The 19090-nt window shown below is 51.4% G+C and overlaps 1 protein-coding gene across 1 annotated transcript in view; it reads right to left on the bottom strand.

Annotated features, from left to right (window-relative positions):
- TG (thyroglobulin) overlaps positions 1 to 19090 on the bottom strand; it is a 247796-nt gene that overhangs the window by 94158 nt on the left and 134548 nt on the right. Inside the window, exons 38-41 of the mRNA XM_036831001.1 lie at positions 16760 to 16979; positions 15103 to 15196; positions 12411 to 12570; positions 3945 to 4147 (exon numbers count right to left, since the gene is read on the bottom strand). Coding sequence (XP_036686896.1) covers positions 3945 to 4147; positions 12411 to 12570; positions 15103 to 15196; positions 16760 to 16979 — 677 coding nt within the window. The remainder of the gene's footprint in view (positions 1 to 3944; positions 4148 to 12410; positions 12571 to 15102; positions 15197 to 16759; positions 16980 to 19090) is intronic.

The following is a 19090-nucleotide window of genomic DNA, read 5'->3' on the forward strand; positions in this document are numbered from 1 at the left end:
AAACAGGACGTGCTGACCACAGAAGAGCCTGGAAAGATCTAGAGGAAGGCATAGCATTTTCTAGGAATGGTGGCAGAGCTGGTGAGCCTGGATTGTAGGGCTCATGTGGGAAAGGAGGCCGGAAAATTTAGCTTGAGGCCAGTTTCTGAGGCCTGGAGTTCACTCGGAGGAATGCAGAATTGCGGCAATGTCAAAGGAAAGCAATGGAAAGTTCTTCTGCGTCCTGAGAATCATAGCACAGAGGACATGACCTCCTCTGCCTTCTCTTAAAACTGGCCAAGGGGTCAGCGCCACAGAATTCAGGCTTGCAATATGGCTCCCCTCTTCCTTTTTCAACCTGGCCCCCAGGGCATGTGAAACACTCAGGACCTGCTTTTGCTTGGAGTTGCCTTCGCTTGGCCTGTGACATGGGGGAGCTCGGGTTCCTTGAGTTCCCACGGTGTGCAGGGCACTTTACAAACCCTATATCGCGACTGTGTGAGCCCGTGGGAGACAGAATTAATCACACCTATTTTATCCATGAAGAAGGCACTGGTAAAGTGTCTCACCCAAGGCCAGCATCTTAATGCAGGCTTGTCTGATCCTAGGCCTGCACTCTTCCTCTGACACATTGAGACCCCGAATGAGTCACAGGCTCTTGGAGAAGGAGCCTCACACTGTAAAAGAACACAGGATTTGGCTTCAGGTTCCAACCCCTAATGCAGCTCCTTCTTTACTGGGTGTTCTTTAGCGGGTCACTAAACATCTCTGAGCCTTGGCTTTCTTTTGTCTAGATTAGAAATAAAATAAATGTCCCTGGCAAATTAATGTGAGGAATCTATGAGGTAATAATATATTGGAAGTGATCTATGGTCCCAAACATGCTAAACAAATAAATATAAGTTATTAATTATCACAGGAGTCTGTTTCATCCAAATTTCAACAGTTCTGGTCCCCAGATTTGTAGAAAGACTGAAGATTTTATCCAAGAATATAGCACCAACTCACATTCATTCCCCCAAACATCTGTTGGTAGAGAGCACATTGAAGAACTGCTAATATCTTGAAGTATTTTAATTCTCTCATTCCCAAATAATTTCACATGCATCCCCAAAACTGCAGGGAGCAGTTGTAAAAGCTGCCTCTAAATGACTAAAACAGATGGAGGGATTATTTTTAAATACACTACCATTTGTTAAAACAGATTAGTTTTTGAAATTCCCTAAACATCTAAACCCTCCAGAACTTTCAAAAGGAAAATTCTGCCTTCTGGGCCCACTGGAAGGAATTTTTGGTGTCCTCTGGGTCCCACTGAGTGTCTGGCTTCTGAGCAGGCCCGGGGGGAATCAACGCAGCCCTTCAGGATCAACTCAAAGTCAGGAAGGTCTGCTTTCAATACCAGGAACTGAAAGATGTTTGTGCTCAGGCCTCCTGCCACTCAGATGCACCAAGCATGAAGGGACAGATTGAAGAAAACCTGAAGCAAAGCACGAGAAACACAAGAAAGGGGTGGGAAGGCGAGAAGTGGACAAGCCTGTGGGTCCCTTGACACCCCCCCTCCCAGGCTCATGAGCTCCTTTACCGCCAGGATGTTAATCACAGAGCATCGACCCTAAGACAGCAGTGCTGGGTGCCCCGGGCTCTGTGGAGAGCCAGGCATCCCCGGCTGTCCTGGAGGTGACAGTCTTGTAAGAGAGACACACACGGCAGTAGGAGTAATTATGTACCGGTGGGGAAGCAGGAGAGATGCCGTACGAGATTTACAGATGGCATCAGCCATAGGAAGAGGGTCTGGTTCGAGGCTGGAAAGTCTGGAAGGAGCCCCTGAAAGACGAGTAGGGCGGGCAAAGAGGAAGATGGGAGAAAAGGAATCCACGCACAGGGAACTACCAGTAAGAGGCAGGATAGTGCAGGGACCCTTCAAGGAGTACTAGCAGGCTCCCGTGGCTGAAGGGGAGAGATGAAGTGGCAGGAGGCCCAGCTCCCTGTCAGGGACAGAGACGATGCTGATCCCGCCTCGGCTGTGCCCAAACAGTGACCCTTCTCCACCCTCCGTATGATCACAGCGTTGGATCCTGGGAAGGCTGGAGAGAGCTGGATGTGGTTTGATGGCCTCAGAATCGCCAGCAGGTCCATGGCACTGGCCTCAGTGGTTCTCCTTCGTACCTTCCTTTGTGTCACTTAGTAGTCTCCTCATTGCTTTCTCCTCCTCCAGCACTGCCCCTCTTACACGCATCCTCCGCCGAGCCCTAAGAGAACTCTTCCTGAAGGCGAGTCTAAGCAAGTTTCCCACCTGCCTAAAACCCTTTGATGGCACGAGAGTGTTCATAGCAGCACTATTTCCAGTAGCCAAAAGGGGGAAGCAACCCAAACATCAATCAATAGATGAATGGATACACAGAACGTGGTGTACACATACAATGGAATATCATTCAGCCCTAAAAAGGAATGAAATTCCGACGCGTGCTACAACGTGGATGAAGCTTGAGGACACTATGCTAAGTGAAATAAGCCAGTTACAAAAGGACAGATCTTACAGGATTCCACTAACATGAGGTAAATTCATATTAGAGTGGGCAAATTCACAGACACAGAAAGTAGAATGGCGGTTGCCAGGGGCTGGGAGGAAAGGAGAAAGGGGAGTTAGTGTTTAATAGGTACAGAGTCTCTGTTTAGGATGATGAAAAAGTGCTGGTGACAACTCATGCTGACGGTTGCACAACACTGGAACGTACTCAATGCCAGTGAATTGTACACTTAGTACTGGTTAAAACGGGAAACCGAACCAGCAAACACACAAAGGAGGGTGAAGGCGCCCGTGCGCTCAGGATGACCCGAGGCACTTAGCGCAGCCTGGCTGCTCTCTGCCTCCACACCGCTGTCCACGCACACCCGCTCCTCCAGCTGCACTGCACGACGGGCAGATCCCAGCGAAGAGCCCAACTTTCCCTTGGCGCCAGGACTCCGGTTACGTGCCTACACAGCCTTCAACATCAGCTGGCGCAGTCTCTCTCCCAGGAGGCATTCTGGGACATTCCTTCTCTCCCCTGAGTTTGGTTGGGAGCTTCTCTCTGAGCTGCTCTAAGATGCTCTTTTAAATATCTGCTTTAAGTGTTTGTCACCTCTTTCTCCAGTAAACTACAAGCTCCTGAGAACTAGGACATGTATTATTTAGCATGGCATTTCCAAAAATGAGCATAGTACCTGGCACCAGTTGGACATTCAATAAAATTAGAAGCTAATCAGTGACACAATAGCCATCAGAGCATATGCTGTGGTCAATAGGTTGTTTCCTCCATCATAATTATTCCATCACTATCAACATTATCATGTCATCATCATCATCACCATCATCACCATCATCACCATCACCACCATCACCACCATCATCATCATCACCATCATCATCATCACCATCATCATCATCATCACCACCATCATCATCATCACCATCATCATCATCACCACCATCATCATCATCATCATCATCACCATCATCATCATCATCATCACCATCATCATCATCACCACCATCATCATCATCACCATCACCATCACCATCATCATCATCATAACTCAGCAGGTACTTCAGACCGTCCAGTGGAATCCTGAGTGTTATGTTCTATGCTTTGCCTTCATTCACCAGTCAGCAACAAAGGTGGCCAAACCTTTGTTGCTCTGTGACAGATCCAGCTGCCCGCCACTCCTTTAATTGCTATTAAACCCTAATGAGGCACTCCCAGGAAATAGAAACTCTTCCCCGTCTAGAATTATTAACATTTTAGATATGAGTGGACAGCAGTCAGGGGAGCCCTGCAGCATCCTGGCTCACGTGAACACGGAAAGATGGCCATGGGCAGGACACCCACTCAGAACAAAGGATAAAGCAAGTCCAAGCAATTGAAGCCAACGGGGGCAAGGAGGGACCACCTTCAGCAAGACTGAAGGCAGAGCAGGTGACTCACCATCAGCACGGCTCTCCGGAAGAGTCTGGAGTCTGCGGCCCTGGTGGTTAGAAGGTGGATGCTGGCCACGTCGGCTCCGCCACGGTCTGCTGCCAGTGTCACGCGCCGAGGGTCCCCACCAAACGCTCCGATGTGGGTCTGCACCCAGGTCAGAGCCGCCGCCTGGTCCAACAGCCCCCAGTTGCCGCTCAACTCGCCGGACCCTTCAGAAAGAGGAAAGCCTTCAGCACTCCGCGATTCTGCAACCTGGGATGTAACCATCCTCGTGCTGTGTAAGCCAGGCACGAGGTGCCGGTGGGGGGCCTGGGCTCCCGTCCACATAGGTCTGGACTGTGGTCTCCCAGTATAGTGGGGCAGTGGGAAGCGCCTGGGCTCCGGAACGAGGCCCATCCGGCCCGGATTCTCGCTTCAGCCTTTGCCAGCTAGGAGACCGCAGACATGTCCCTCCACCTCTGTGGGCCACGGCCGCCCCATCGTAGAAGGCGGCTTCTCAGATGAGAGGCAGTTCATGTTCAGACCCCAGGCTTGGCGCATCCGACGAGAAGGAGCTGAACTTCTGGCCCCCCATCTCCCCCCACTGCCCGTGACTCTCCGTGTCTCCTCCCCACCGATGATGGCCAGGCCCGGCTGGGTCTCTCGGTCCCACCTCTTCCGGCTACCGTCCATGACCTTCGCAGCAGCGGCAGAGCTGCGATTCAAGTTTCTTACATTGTTTGTTTGTTGTTGATTGTCATTTGATCCTGTTGCTTGTTTCCAAAGCACACACCTTTTGACTACAGTCATGTATATGACCACATATGCAGCACTAAGTTGAGTCCATCTCTCTTTTTTTCATAGAATTCAGTAAATATGTATCAAAAGCTCAGCATGTTTTTTTAAATCGAATGATTCAGACACAAAAAAACACATAGCCAAAACACGCTCTCCTCCTCGGCATTTGGGACACCCCCTGCCAGGCCCCTCTGGCCACCCTCTGAACTCAACAGCTTCTTCTTATCAGTCTACACCACTTACTACCCTGAAACACCAGGCCTGTGCTGGTTTGAGCCGAGGCTCATGCCCTTCGTCTCTGGCTTCTTTCCAGGAAACCCCAGCAGAAGCCGTGGCTCCAACCCCCGCCTACGTGCCGGTGACTCTCGGGACTGTGTCCGCAGCCCAGGGCACTCTCCCAGGCCTGGGCCCCTCGAGTTCCCCCAGGAGGCCGTCTCACGGGCACCTCAAGTCCATTCAGCCCCAAAGGGAACTGATTCTGAGTCTCCTGAGTGCTCCCACCGGTGGCCTCGGCAGAGTTTCTTACCTTCTCCTTCCAGCGCAGCACCGCCCACCCTGCTCCTGCACGACCTCGTGGGGGTCTCCCCTGACTCCTCCTTCGGCCGCGTCCCCCTCCTCCCCAGCTGCTGCGGGCTCTCCCGCCACTGACCACCACCCCCTTCCCTCCACGCTTCTCCTTGGCCTCCTGTATCCACACATTCCTCCCGACAGTGAATTCTCCATGGCGCATCCAGAGTGGTCTTCTAAACCTAGAATCTTGATTATCTCTCTCTCTGACACACACACACACCCTGCCCCATCTTATGTAAAATCTCCCCTCTCATCCCATGGTCCTTAGGACACCATTTCAGTTCTTCTAGCACATTCAAAGCCCCCCGGGACCGGGTCATCCATCTCTCAGGCCACATCTCCCTTTGTCTCCCCCCTGTCCTGTGCTGTAACGACCCAGGCTTCCCATCAGATGCTCAAACACACCAGCCCCGCCCTCCCCCACGCCTGTGCTTGTACATGTGATTTCCTCCACCCAGAGCTGCCCCCTCTCCCCTTGACCTTCTCTAACTCCCTCCTCTGGCCCAGTCATCTTCCAAGTCTTAGCTACACCATCAACTCACAGGCAGCCCTCAGGGGAAGTGAGGGGCCCCTTTCAAAGTATTTGTCACCACTGGCTTCCCTGCTAGACTCTACCCTCCATGAAAACCAGAAGCACAGAGTAGGTCCTTATGAAATGTTAGGTAAATGAAATGACTACAGTTATTATGAACACAATTCAACATCAAGTGAAAAACTATCAGAAAGAACCCATATTCCCAAATAGAAAAATAGAAAGACCTTGCATCCGATTCCCCAAGCTGGTGTTCACAAAGCTGACGAGAACACCAGCTCAGTGGACATAATGGTACGAATTACTCTTCCAGCTGGGGAGACACTCAGAATTTCTTCAAATGCATTTCATGTTCTGGGTTTAGTGAAGCCATTGGCACCATCCTCTCTGCGGACTTTTCTGGATTACATGCACATTCCATTGGTTAGGATGAGTGCTTTTGTTTCCAAGGTCTGAGGGAGGGCAGGAAAGCCAGGCACCAGCTGTACAAGACCCAGTCTGGGAAGTGACGCCCACGGCCTGCATTTCTAGTGACAACAGGGAGGGACGCCACTGTCCCTGACTCTCACTCCCCATGTACCATCTTCCCACTTACAATGCTGACATTCTGGGGTCTACAGACCCCTAGGATGTCAGAGATGAGGGTGCATTCAGGAGGCAAGTCTGAACTAGGCTTCACCTCATGCCAGGCGCTGTGCTGGGTAGTGCAGAGAGCAAGATAGGCAAGATCCTGGCCCTTGAAGCAGACACCCTCCGGGACGTACACACAAAGCAGCCAGCTAGCTGCTCTGAGATGGTCTAGTTCAACCCTTTCCTTCCCTGGTGGAACCTGAGACTCGAGAGGGAAAGAGTTTGTTTAGGTGCAAGAAGCAAATTTGAAATCAAGTTGGCACTTAAATCCAATGCACACTCAGAGCTCTTTGTCCTAACATTCAATCCAATTCAACAAACATTTGTCAAAAAAATCTATGGTGTGCAAGGCACTGTGTTATTTTCATTAAAAAATTTAAGTACTCTATTTATGGAACTTTCTCTGCTCGGAAGCCTTCATAACTCCCTCATTCCTGCCGCACCAAGTCTAACTCCTTCCTGGCTTTTCAGCTCCCCTAAGATTGACTTCAGCCCATCTGAGCAGTCTGGGTCCCCTTCACTTTCTAACACCGGCCCTCGTCCAGCCATCGGGGTCTGCTCATTACCCGTGTTCATCGCCCTGCAGTCTGGCCTTGGTTGAGCCCCATTCTCTTTATCCTCCGGTACTCCGTCTCACCTGGCTCAGCCCCGCCACAAACACATAGCGCGCAGTGCTGCTGGGGGTGTGAAACTGGACAGGGCTGCTCTCTGCTGGCCAGGCGTGTACAGTCCAGGAGGGAGACGGGTGTGAGTGGAAGATGTCTGGACAGTGTGACGGCGCTCCTCTCCATCTGCCTCACGCCGCCCTGATCGGCACCCCCAGCTCCGCGCTCCCACCTCTCTGGTCAGAACACACCAGCAAACATTCGATAGTTCGCTCACTGTCTAACCGGCTCTTGCTAGCTCGTGTGATTTCTTCATCTGTCCCTCTAAAGCTCCTTAGCTGGGCTCACAGCGGGTTCTCCCCCAGCTCTTGTTGATGGCCATCAATAAAAGGCATCATGGTGTGTGGGCTTAGCAGGCAGGTTATGGAGCCAGACCAGCTGGGCACAGGCCCCACTTCAACACCTACTAGCTGTGCCGGGCCCTGGACAAGTTACTTAATGTGACTTGACTTTCCCCATCTGTAAAATGGAATAATAATAGTACCAACCTCAATAGGGTGTTATGATGATTGAATTTGTTAATATTCGTAAAAGGAACAGAACAGTGCAATGCCTAGCATAAAGCACTCTGGAATTTGTTTGGTTTTTCTTAAGTAAAATGGAACAGGTTTAGGTCCCAGCATTACCTCACAGGTGCCCTTTGCAAGGTCTGCCTTGTCTTTAGTAGCAGAAATTACACCTGTGATGGGGGCAGGACTCTGTGCCTGTTTTTCTGGTTAGGATGGGGAGCAGACCCCCTCGGAGGGGAGGCTCCAAGTGCCCCAGGGATGACGGGGTGGTGGGTGTGTTACGTGTCTGGCCTTCGGTCTGTCTCCCTGGCCAAAGCCCACTTCCTCTACTCCCACACCCTGCAAAGGGCCCGCGAGCCATGGCCGACCCACTCCTCTGACCCTGCACGCCACTGGCCCGGGTTGCCCTTGCTGCATTGCTTTGCCAGAGAGAGAAGGATAATCACTGTGCCCACGCCCCTGGGGTCTGTCCCACCGGCAGGGTCCAGGCTGGGAGAGGGCCTCCCTGGCCCGTCACCAACCCCCTCACTTCCTTCCCAATTGCTCTTCATCAGGAATCGTGCTCCTTTTAAGTACTGTTGGGTTTCTCGCAGAGAACACAAGTTTGTCTAGTCGGCCGCAGGCCTGGCATGAGCTGCTGTTTTCAGCTCTCTCCCATACTTTTCTTAATGTGCCTCTGAGTCTGGAGCTCTTGGGGGATTATCTTCACTCTGGGCTACAACAGCAGATGCTGCACACATTTATCACATGAGATAATGTACATGAAGCAGCGACTTGGCCTAACTCAGTAAATGCCAGGGGCTGCAGTTGCTGGTGGCCAGATGCAGGGCCGGGACACGGCTGCAGCAGAGCCCTGGCTTGGAGAGGCCCTGCCAGGGAAAGGAAAGGGGCATTAGCCCTCGGGAGCCCCTGCAAGGTGCCAGCAAGGTTCCCGGTGTTTGCCTTCACATGCTTGATCTCCTGAGAGACGGGCAGCCTGGGATGGGATGGGACTCTGAGGGAGGGAGGGAGGGAAGGAGGGAGGGACCCGTGGGAGGGACCCGCCCAGAGCCCCTGAGCCCCATGGAGCGAGGAGCCGCTCCTGGACCTTGCTTTTCTCGGGTGCAAATCCTGTGCACTGTGCAGGACACCAGCCTGGGGCTGGCACTTGAAGTCGCCCAGCTCTTTCCAGACCTGTCCTGAACCGCAGTTTCCAACTATTTAAAACGGAAAGGAGGAGGGATGAATATGTGGAGCACAGGGAAGTCTCAGGGCGGGCAGTGAAACTATTCTGTATGATTGGTGGACACGCGTCATGATATGTTTGTCAAAACCCACAGAATGTACAGCACAGAGAGTGAGCTGTGCTGTAGAGTATGGACTTTAGTCAATACCAACATACCGCTATGGGCTCACGGAGTGTAACAGATGTGTGGCACCCGTGCGGGATGTTAACAACAGGGGAAACTGAGGCAGAGGAGGACGCAGCGTATGGGAACTCTGTAATTTATGCTCAAATTATTCTGTAAACTTAAAATCATCTAAATAATGAAATCTATTACATATATGTATTTTTTTTCTTTTCTTTTTTTTTTTTTGGCCGTGCCACTCATCTTGTGGGATCTTAGTTCCCCAACTAGGGATTGAACCCGCGCCCTCGGCAGTGAAAGCACCGAGTCTTAACCACTGGACCGCCAAGGAATTCCCTACATTTTTTGTTTATTGGGAAAGGGATGATGTATTTGTGTTGGAAGTTTACTGGGGGCTTAGCTGCATCGCACACCTGCCCTTTTCTCCCTCTGCTGTGAGAGCTCACCTTCTCCGCCTGGAACCTTGCCGTGGGACGCTCAGTGTCTGGCAGGAGGTGGTTGCCTGCAGCCAGGAAGCCTGTGTGTGTGTCCTAGCGCTGCTGCCCCTCCGCCCACCCGCCCCTGGCTGCCACTCTCTGGGTCTCGGTTACTTGATTGACTGATGGCTCCCCTAGGGGCTGAACTGCAAGGAGCTCCAGGTAAGAGATGCTAAAGCTCTGGAATGGGGGAAATAGCAGGAGGTCTCCAGAATAAAGCAAAGAAAAGCTGCCTGAGGCTAAATGAATTAAAACACTGACCCTCTCTGTGCACAGAAGAATGAGGAATCTGTAGGGCATTTCTAAACATCAAGGGACAGCAAGCTATTTTTTAAAATGATACCTATTCTCAATCTTTAACATTAACTTCTAAGTATTGTTCTTTCTTCTTTCTTCCTCTGTATCCCCTGTCTCCTACATTTATTTTTTTTTAATTAATTTTTATTGGAGTATAGTTGCTTTACAATATCACGTTAGTTACTGCTGTACAGCAAAGTGCATCAGTTATACGTATATATATATCCCCACTTTTTAAAAAATAGCCTACCCTTACATGAATCATATATCATAGTGCTTATATAATATATATGTCATATATGTTATATAAGCACTATATATAAAGCATGAGAAAAAAGCAAACACATTAACCTACCACCCAGCTTAAGAAATAGAACAAACAGCACAAATTCTTGAGAGGACTCTTACACAGACAACACGTGTAAACAGGAAGGCAAACACCATGGAATCTCCTGGAACCCCAGTTTTAAATGTGCAACTTTAAGGGGAAGCAATTCTCTCTGAGTTTTCTTTTCTTTGGAGAGGAGAGGGAGTGGCACAGATAACTTTTCCAGACATGTCAACTTTAGATAGCTGGGGTTTTTTTCAGTTTTAAAAGAGATTATATTTGTGAAAACAACTAAGTTAACATTTTTCTCCTTTCCCTATTTCCTTGAACACTCAAATTATATGTTAAAGATATTTTAAAACTGTCCTGAATTAAAAGCGATTGTGAAAGTTGCAAAAAAAACAAAAACAACGACAACAAAAACGAAAACATCGAGGGAGCAAGCTACCATTATTTCTTCTTAGTGTTTCATCCACGGGATTTAACGCCCAGTGTGACATTAAATTTAACTCACGACTGCAGGGCATAAAGTCCCTTAACCTCTCTGAGCCTCCCCGTTTCCTCTGTGACATGACCGCACAGGGCTGACCTCGCGGAGGTGCCTGGAGACTGAAATGACGTCACCCAGGAAAGATGTCTGGTAGAGATGGGCGCTGGGTGAGGGTAACTCTCCTTCTCTCTTGCTGACAGCTTTGCTTTAAGCACAAGGAACAGGCAGTGTTGCAAGTCAGGAGTAAGAAGGTGTGGGTGTTCTGGAAGAGTTCCAACCCCGGACTCTGCCTCGCCGGCAGCAGAAATGAGTTTCCCTTCCCGGAAGCCCACAGAATTCTCCATAAGATCACAGCCCATGAAATCATAATCCCCGCCCCCTCACGGAGGGATGGCATATGGAAATTCGCTCTCTTCTGTCTGGAAACGCTCTGAGCCAGAGTCAGCTGTGTCTGTGAAAAGCTCCACCTGAGCGGGTCCCACAGGCTGGGTTCTGAGTTTCACCATCTCTTTAGAGAAAGGAGCTCCTGATTTAACAGATCGTCAGTCGTGTGTTTGAAAAGAGGAAAGAAAACCCAGGCAGGGCGTTCAGTGCTCCAGCAGCTGCCCCTGCACCCCTGAAGGAAAGTCTGGAATCTGTTCATCATCCACAGTCCCCTCATTGGCACCTGGTCGCATGTTGCCTTAACTTGTTGCCTGTTTTATGTTTGTTGTGCAGACGAAGAATCTTCTTTATGACACTCAAGGCCTCCTGCCACATGGTCCGCCCAGCCCTCATTCCCCAGCACTGCCTGGCTTCTGCTCACGCAGGACGCCTGCCCCACTCGGCCACATTCTAGAGGAGTCCGTCATTCCCGCCAGGCTACCTCCCACCCACCCAGCCATACTCAGCAGGCAAGACATTCCAGGTCTTAAATGAGATCCCAGGAGAGCAGAGATGCTGCTAGGTGCCTGTCCTTGAGGACTCGTAAAGCCCATCACAGCCTCTAAAGCCCCTTCACGTGTCGCATATCACTTGAGCCTCACAGTGACTTTGGAAGTTGGGTAAAATTATTCCCATTTTACAGAGGAGAAAACTGAGACTTGGAGAAAGGAAGCGTTTTATCCAAGGTCACACAGACAACCCTTGGCTCTTCAGATTCCCAGACCAGTGTGTCTGCCTTCTGCCATGTCTGCCTGTCAAACAACTGCCCTACCACTGGGGGTTCGGGGTGGGGGGGTGGGGAGATGGAGGAAAAGACGTGGGTAGATGACACTGGGATTGGTCCAAGCCTCAATTCTGCCTGTGGGCTGGTGGGGAAGGTGGAGGGCATAACCAGAGTGATAAAGGCATCTGTGACTGGATAGGGGACAGGCCGGATGTTCACAAGTGACGCTGGAATTCAAGGGGAATCAGAAATCACTGTCTATGCAGCCCTCACTCCAGTAAATGGCTCCCTGAGGGCCCAAGAGCTCTAATCCACGCCTTAGAGTCTCCAGGGCAGGTCGACCCTGGTGGTGAATCCTGGCTCTGCTCTTTCCTGACCACGTGAACTTGAGCAAGGGTCTAGCCCTCTGGGGTCTCGGTACACACACGTGCACGCACAGATATATCACAAGATAAAACGTGCACTTGGAACAGCTTCAGACACATGATAAGTGTAATCAGTAGGAACTGTGACGCTCATCTATGGGCACCAGCATGGCTGGAGGGTCTCGTGAATGCACTGGTCATACCACTCCCTGCTCGGGGGGCTGGAGGAGGGCCGGGGCCGGGAAGGGATGGGGCTTTGGGAAGAAAGGGCTAAACGCACACAAAGAACACCGCCGGCTCAGGAGGTCAGCGGTCCCCACCAACGCCAGCAACTCACCGGAACTCAGGAAGCCAAAGACGCCCACTCGGTAGCTGGCAGTGACCACGATGAGGTCGCCAACAGCAGCCAAGAAGGAGCCGTCCACGGCCGGCTGACCCCCGCTGGCCCTGCCCTCTGCGGCGTTGTGGAAGAACACCAGCACAGACATGCTGGGCGCCTGTAGGGATTGGAGAAATGTGGGAGCTCCAGGCGGCCACTCTCACCCCCCAGAGCTTGGTGAGGGCGCCTTCCCCATGCAGGTGCCCGACCGTGAGGCGACGCACGACTCTTCCTTCACCTCTGCCCTGTAGGCGTATTTAGTCTCAGTTAGGGGCTGAATTGTGTGCCCCCCAAATTCACATCTTGAAGCCCTAACCCTGGCTGCCTCAGAATGTGACTGTGTTTGGAGATAAGTCCTATAACGAGATGGCCCTAATCCAATAGGACTGCCGTCCTCATACAGAGAAGAAATTTAGACACAGATGCACACAGAGGAGAGGCCTGTGGAGACACAGGGAGGAGAAGATGACCATCTACAAGCCAAGGAGAGTGGCCTCAGAAGGAAACAAACCTGTAGACATTTTGATTTTGGACTCCTGGCTTTCAAAATCATGAGAAAATACACTTCTGTGGTTTCAGCCTTCCAGTCTGTGGTACTTCGATAGAGCAGACTGAGCAAAGGAGCAAAACCCATCTCCCGGATGAGGACCCTGAGCGCCATAAAAAGTGAAGACACGTTGCCCACGCTGCCAAGTGGGCCGGGGACCTGTCTCATGCAGCCATGTGGTCTCCCAGCAGCCCAGCTCCTGGCCCAAGTTTATTCTGGAAGACAGTTCTGTGTTCTCCTTGGGGAGTCCTTGAGTTTGGTCACCGTGCCTGGAACCCCATCTTGTTAACACAGAGCACCTTTGTTAAGCCCGACTGAGCGCCAGGCACCATGCTGACTATTTGCGTGTGTCATTTATTCAGTCCTCAGACAGCTCCGTGAGGTTGGCGTGTTGTCGTTACTCCCATTTTACCGATGAGGAAGCAGAGGCTTGCTGATGTTAAAGAGCCTGCCTCAGATCACATGGCTACGAGTAGCAGAGCTGGGATCTGAACCCAGGTTGATCCCTTCCTATCGGAATAGTGTGTTCCGTCTAGGGGATCTGACACCCCGCCCCAGGCCATGGTGAACGCAAGGCCCCACGTGGCTCTCGCTCACTCAGGCCCTGAATCCCTGGGCTGTGACTTCTCTACTCCATGTGCCCTGGGCTCCGACACCAACAGCAAACACTGACCAAGGGCCTGCCCGGGTGGGTGCCGTGCTAAGTGTGCTCACCTAGAACGTCTGATTAGAGCTTCCGCCTCACAAGGTAGACGACTCTAAGCACCCCCATTCTACAGGTGTGAAAACAGAGGCTCAGAGCGGTGAAGTGGCTTCTTGAAACGTCTACAGAGAGGAAGGAACTGAGCAGAATTCTGACCCCAGCCCCCTCCCTCCCTCTGGGACACTCCTTCTCGTAGGTGTCACCACTTGGTGGGCTTGTTGATTCTTCCAATAGGAGGCCTTTTAAATGCCATAGAAAAAGGCCAGCTCAGGTGGCCTTGGTTTCATTTGCTGTGGGCCACCAGAGAGGTCAGGGAGAGGCCCTGTATCCCCCTCTTCAAAGTACCCTGAGTTATTTTTATTGAGTAGCACACGAGCAAGAGAGAATACTTCCATTCATGCAGCCCAGGAGAGCCTGCACATTTAGGCGCCCTTGTTCCAAAGTTTACTCAGGTCAGCTTGCTGTGACCAAACCTCCAAAGTACATCGCCTCTCACTGATGGTAAACTAGGGGACCAGGAAGTGGTGGCACAGTCACACGTACCATGGGATCTGTCAGTACAGGGTTGGCGTCACCAGAAACTCATGTTTCCTAAGGCTCATCAGTTCTGTTTTCTCTCATGAGCTCTGACCCTTCCCCCAAAACAGGAAACTCAAACACTCAACATCAGGATCATAGCTGCTACTTAGGCAGATACAGCCTTCAAAACAGGGCCTCACCAAAGGCAGGGTCACCTCCCAAACCTCACCCTCTAGAACTGCCTCGAATGAGAGACCACATGGAAAGAAATACCCCCTAGGGGGGTCTCTCCAAGGGTCTCTCCAAGAAGAGCCGCTGGTTTCCTCATTTGCGAATTAGTTTGATCCAGCTCCACACTTCCCTAGCCCATGGCCTTCCAGGGGGCCCTGCGTCACCAGCTGGTCCTCACCCGTCCTCCTCCACACCCCTGCTCAGGCGGGCCCTCCTGATCACCACCTCACTCCTCCTGTCTCTCCGTCTCCTCCCCTGCTGTGTTTTTCTTCACAACCATATCAATACCACAGTTGTCCAATATTTATCTGCTTCTCTGTTTATTTCTGCTCCTGCCACTGAAATGTAAGCCCCCCAAGCGTGGCCGCCTGGCTTTGTTCATAGCTGCCTCCCACTGAGACAGCCCCTCCTGTGACTGGCGCTTTATGGATACTTCTTAGGGGACCAGAGCAGGATAGCCGTGCACGTGCTCCCGTGCGGGAGATCAGGTGAGGCCGTGGGGGACCCAGGCTTGCTCTCAGCCACTCAGGCCTCAGGAAGCCAAGAACCCACCAGGAGAGCGCAGCGCGGACCGTGCTGGCCGCTCTGGGGCTGGGGATTTCTAATGGGGCGGTTTTCAGGGCAAACATAGCAAGGGCTGCAGCACTCACCACGTTCTGAGGGACAAACACGTTGAGATACAGGCAGTCCTCGCTGACCCCGGGGGACGAAGGCGTCCTGATGCCTGGTTGCCAGCAACTGGCCCTGCGGGTACAGACAGAAGGCATGACTTGCAGGGAAAAAAACCAAAGGGACAAGTCCCAGCCCCCTTCCCATCAGCGGCGGCAGAGCCAACTGCCCCATTCCAAAAGCCCGGCGGCCCGCCAGCAATCAGGCAGCTTCAGGAAATGGTTAATGGGATTGGTGAGTAAACGGTGGAAACAGCAGCATGCCATCCCTCTCTCTACCACGGGCCTGAGGAACATCCTACAGGGACAAAGGGCTGGCCCAGGTTGTCACCTGCAACCTGGGCCCTTCCTGGCTCCAAGTGAGCAGACCTGCTGGGATAAGGTGTCCCAACCTGTTTTCTACATCAGTACAGAGTCCAAGTGGAACAAGCCAGTTGGAACATCTCCTGGCATAAGAGCTGAGACTGCATCTGGGACACATCTAATGGAGGCACGATGGTTACCCGCCCAGGCCTTGTTAGCACTGGGCTCTGATGAACCTAGCTCTCCAACTACTCTCCACTCAAAAGCCTCAACCACCTCATCTGTCCAATGGGTGTATCCTAACACGCTAAAGTGTTCTAATTAGTCCATATTTGTTTCTCTGGTTGCCCAAGGGTGGAGACTTATTCATGACTTTCTGTGTCTTTCTGCCACTGTCCTGGTTTAAGTCTTCATTGTTGCTTTGCCTGGAGCAGTCCAGAGCCCCCAGCTCGTCCCTCTATCTGGCCCTGGGCCTGCAGACCTGCCCGGCAGCCAGCCGTGGGAGCGATGGACCGGGAGAAGGCGGCTGCCTTGAGACAGAGCTACGGACCCCTGTGGGAAGGGGAAAGGCCGTGGGGATGGGAGAGGGAGACATGGGTGCTCTTTCCACAGACGCTCTGAACACGCTTTAATTAGAAAAATCACAAGATTGTATCCAATCTGTCAACTCTTTACAGTGGTATATGCATGGGAGGGAATGGGCAAAATTGAAAGCAGTTGATGAGGAAGGAAAATAAGATACTCCATTTTTTTCCCCTTTTTTGAAAATTCCTTTTAATATTGTTCCTGTTGGGGGAATCAAAGTCCTTTTAAATTATTTTTTCACTAGCTCATCTGTTTTTCCTTCTCTGCTTACTTCTCAGCCCCACTGAAGTCAGAAGTGGCCGGGAGGCTGAGTCTTGGTCACCGCCACACTGGGGCACGTGATCAATGCACGCCCCACCTGCAGCTGTGGCCCATGGAAACCTCCCCTGCAGACTCTTCCACAGCCTCTCTTTCCTGGATGCAAAGTCAAGGAAGGCCCCTAGAAGGAACCTTAGAAGGTTTGTGCTGAAGAAGGCACATCAGCCTGGGTGCCCGCATTACTGCACGGAGCAAAGCCCACCTGCCCCTCCATCACCAAAGGGATTGTGTGGGACCAAGACAATGTTAAGTCACCGACAGGTGGGAGTTCATGTGTTAAAGCACTCAACACCATCTTAACAAATATATCCCCTGCTCCACGCGTGGCTCAAATTCGAACGCACTGCTCTGTTATCAAGTCTCATCTTGAAGGCTTAGAACGGGAGAGGGCTTCCCTGGGCATCCCCCAAAATGTACTCCACTCCACCCTTACCGTGGCTTGGTGGCATCCCAGGACCCTGTCCAGTTCAAGGGCTCCGGGGCCCGGAAGCGGCTTCCTGCCAGGGGCGGGGTGGCATACGGAACTCCCAGGAACTGGTCCACTTGCTTCCATGAAGTGCCCACCTGGATGGCCTGGGACCTGCCCAGCAGCCGGCCGTGGGTGGTGATGGTCACAGAAGGTGCAGATGTCCCAAAGCCGAGCAGAGGGATGTCTGGGAGGGGGGAGGGAGAGAAAGCAGCTGGTGCTCTATTCACAGGTATTCCGAATGTACTTTAAGAAACGAATCTAAAAGCCCAAACACTGCTTTCTGCATTAAAAAAAAAAATGTTAGTTATTCATTCAGGCCCCAATAGCTTAAGTCTAGTCATGCTAGTGTTCAATGTGGAAAAAAAAAAAAAAAGAAAAGAAACCCAGCAAAGACACCTGATCTTCCCCGGGCACTGAGCAATCCCTCCCCCAGATGCGCCATCTCAAGTTCTTCCCAGAGATAACCCAGGCCCACAGCCCCTGACTCAGCACCCTGGGGCCAGATGTTACCACAATTCAGAATTATTTGGATTTTAAAAAGAACAGAGGGGCACAGAACGTGCAAGGTTCAGTCCTCCATGGGGGTGTGGAGTGGAGACCCATCAACAGACACACCAGTTACTTCTGGGATGAAATGTATAGGTTATTCCTACTAAGAGGGATGAACACATAATATCATTTCTTCGGTCACTTCAGGTCAGATATTGCCACCAAACGAGTTTGCCACAAACTTACAAAAAATTGTTTTTTTCTGACTTTTAGAGCGTTTGGATTTCAGAATTGCAGCTAAGGCACTGCAGAGCTGGTACTTGTATTTCACTGGTGAGGAAATAGGTTTAGAGTCTGGGGGTGGGCAGCTGTCAGGACTTCAAAGTGATGTAGGATTCAAAGCTATACTTTTCTGAACCCCAACTCTGACCACAGGGTCAGAGGTTCACAAAGGGTCAAGGCCAGGCCTCGGCCCAGGTGTGCAGTGCCCATCCCCCTTTGCTCACGTCCGGATCCCAGCTGGTCTATGAGTTCACGCCGGTGCTGCCGGCCACCCTGCGCTGTGCTCCACAGGCCTTCCGTCCCCTCCCTGCAGTGCTAATCTCCAGACACTCATCAGCCTTTCTTCAGCCCTGTCTTATCTCCTCCACTATATTTCTCACATTCATTCATTGGTTCAGTAAACTTCTGTTGGGCCCCGGCTCAGTGCCAGATGCCATTTTCAGGGACTTAAGACAGGCATGTGCCTGGTTCCCCACAGGCCTTAGGGCCTTGCACGGAGGAAACCAACACTGGTGAAGAGATTCTGTGTGTGTGTGTGTCTGTGTGTGTGTGTGTGTGTCTGTGTGTGTGTCAAGCGGGGGGTCTCTCATTATTTCCAACATGTGTGTTTGGTTTGCTCTGCTTCTCTGTGGGCCGATGGAGAGAGAAAGCTTTGCAGCTTTGTCTGCAGCTCTGTCTATTTAAAATACACATATAGGATGACCAAACGTGAGCCTGGGAGAGGAGGCAGACAGACAGACAAACAGGCGGAAGTCTATCCATTCCTCAAAGCTTGGTACCATGCAGTGGTTCAATTAGAGGTGGTTTTGACCCCAGGAAACATTTGACAATGTCTGGAGATGTTTTTCGTTGTCATAAGGGTTGGCGAGAGATACTAGCTACTGGTATCTCATACGGTAGAGGCCAGAGAAGCTGCTAAACATCCTGCAATAGAGAAGATAGGTCCCCACAATGAGCTTTCTGGTCCCAGATGTCAATGGTGCCGGGGCCGAGATTCCCTGGCGTGATGTGCATTCATGACTTCCAGGCCACTGAGGGTCAGTGTGGTGAGGAGGAAACAATGGATGGTCTGAGGAGTCCAGCAGGTCTGTGTTTTGTGTTATGGACCAGCTACTTTAGAAAACCTCTATAATTCTTCTCATCCTCAATTTTCCCATCTGCAAAATAGGAACAGTAGCAGTCCCTACAATGCAAAGATGTTAGGAATAAATAACACAATGCCTGTAATGTCCCAAGCCCAGTACCTGGCAAATGACAGGAGATCAACACATGAATGAGTGAATGGGAAAGAGGGAGGAAGGGAGGGAGTGAGGGAGGGAGGGAGGGAGGAAGGAAGGAAGGAAGGAAGGAAGGAAGGAAACTGAGTGAAAACTTCTCTGTTGCATAAACACTGGCATGTGAGTTAGAACTCAAAATGGAAACTCAGGATGGAAAGAAACAGTTGCCGATTTGTAATCTGGCCTTGATCACAAATCATGACTGCTCTCACTCCCACAGTTCTTTCCTTCTCACAAGATTTCCTGT

This window comes from Balaenoptera musculus, chromosome 17 (assembly GCF_009873245.2).
Source record: "Balaenoptera musculus isolate JJ_BM4_2016_0621 chromosome 17, mBalMus1.pri.v3, whole genome shotgun sequence".
Lineage (NCBI taxonomy): Eukaryota > Metazoa > Chordata > Mammalia > Artiodactyla > Balaenopteridae > Balaenoptera > Balaenoptera musculus.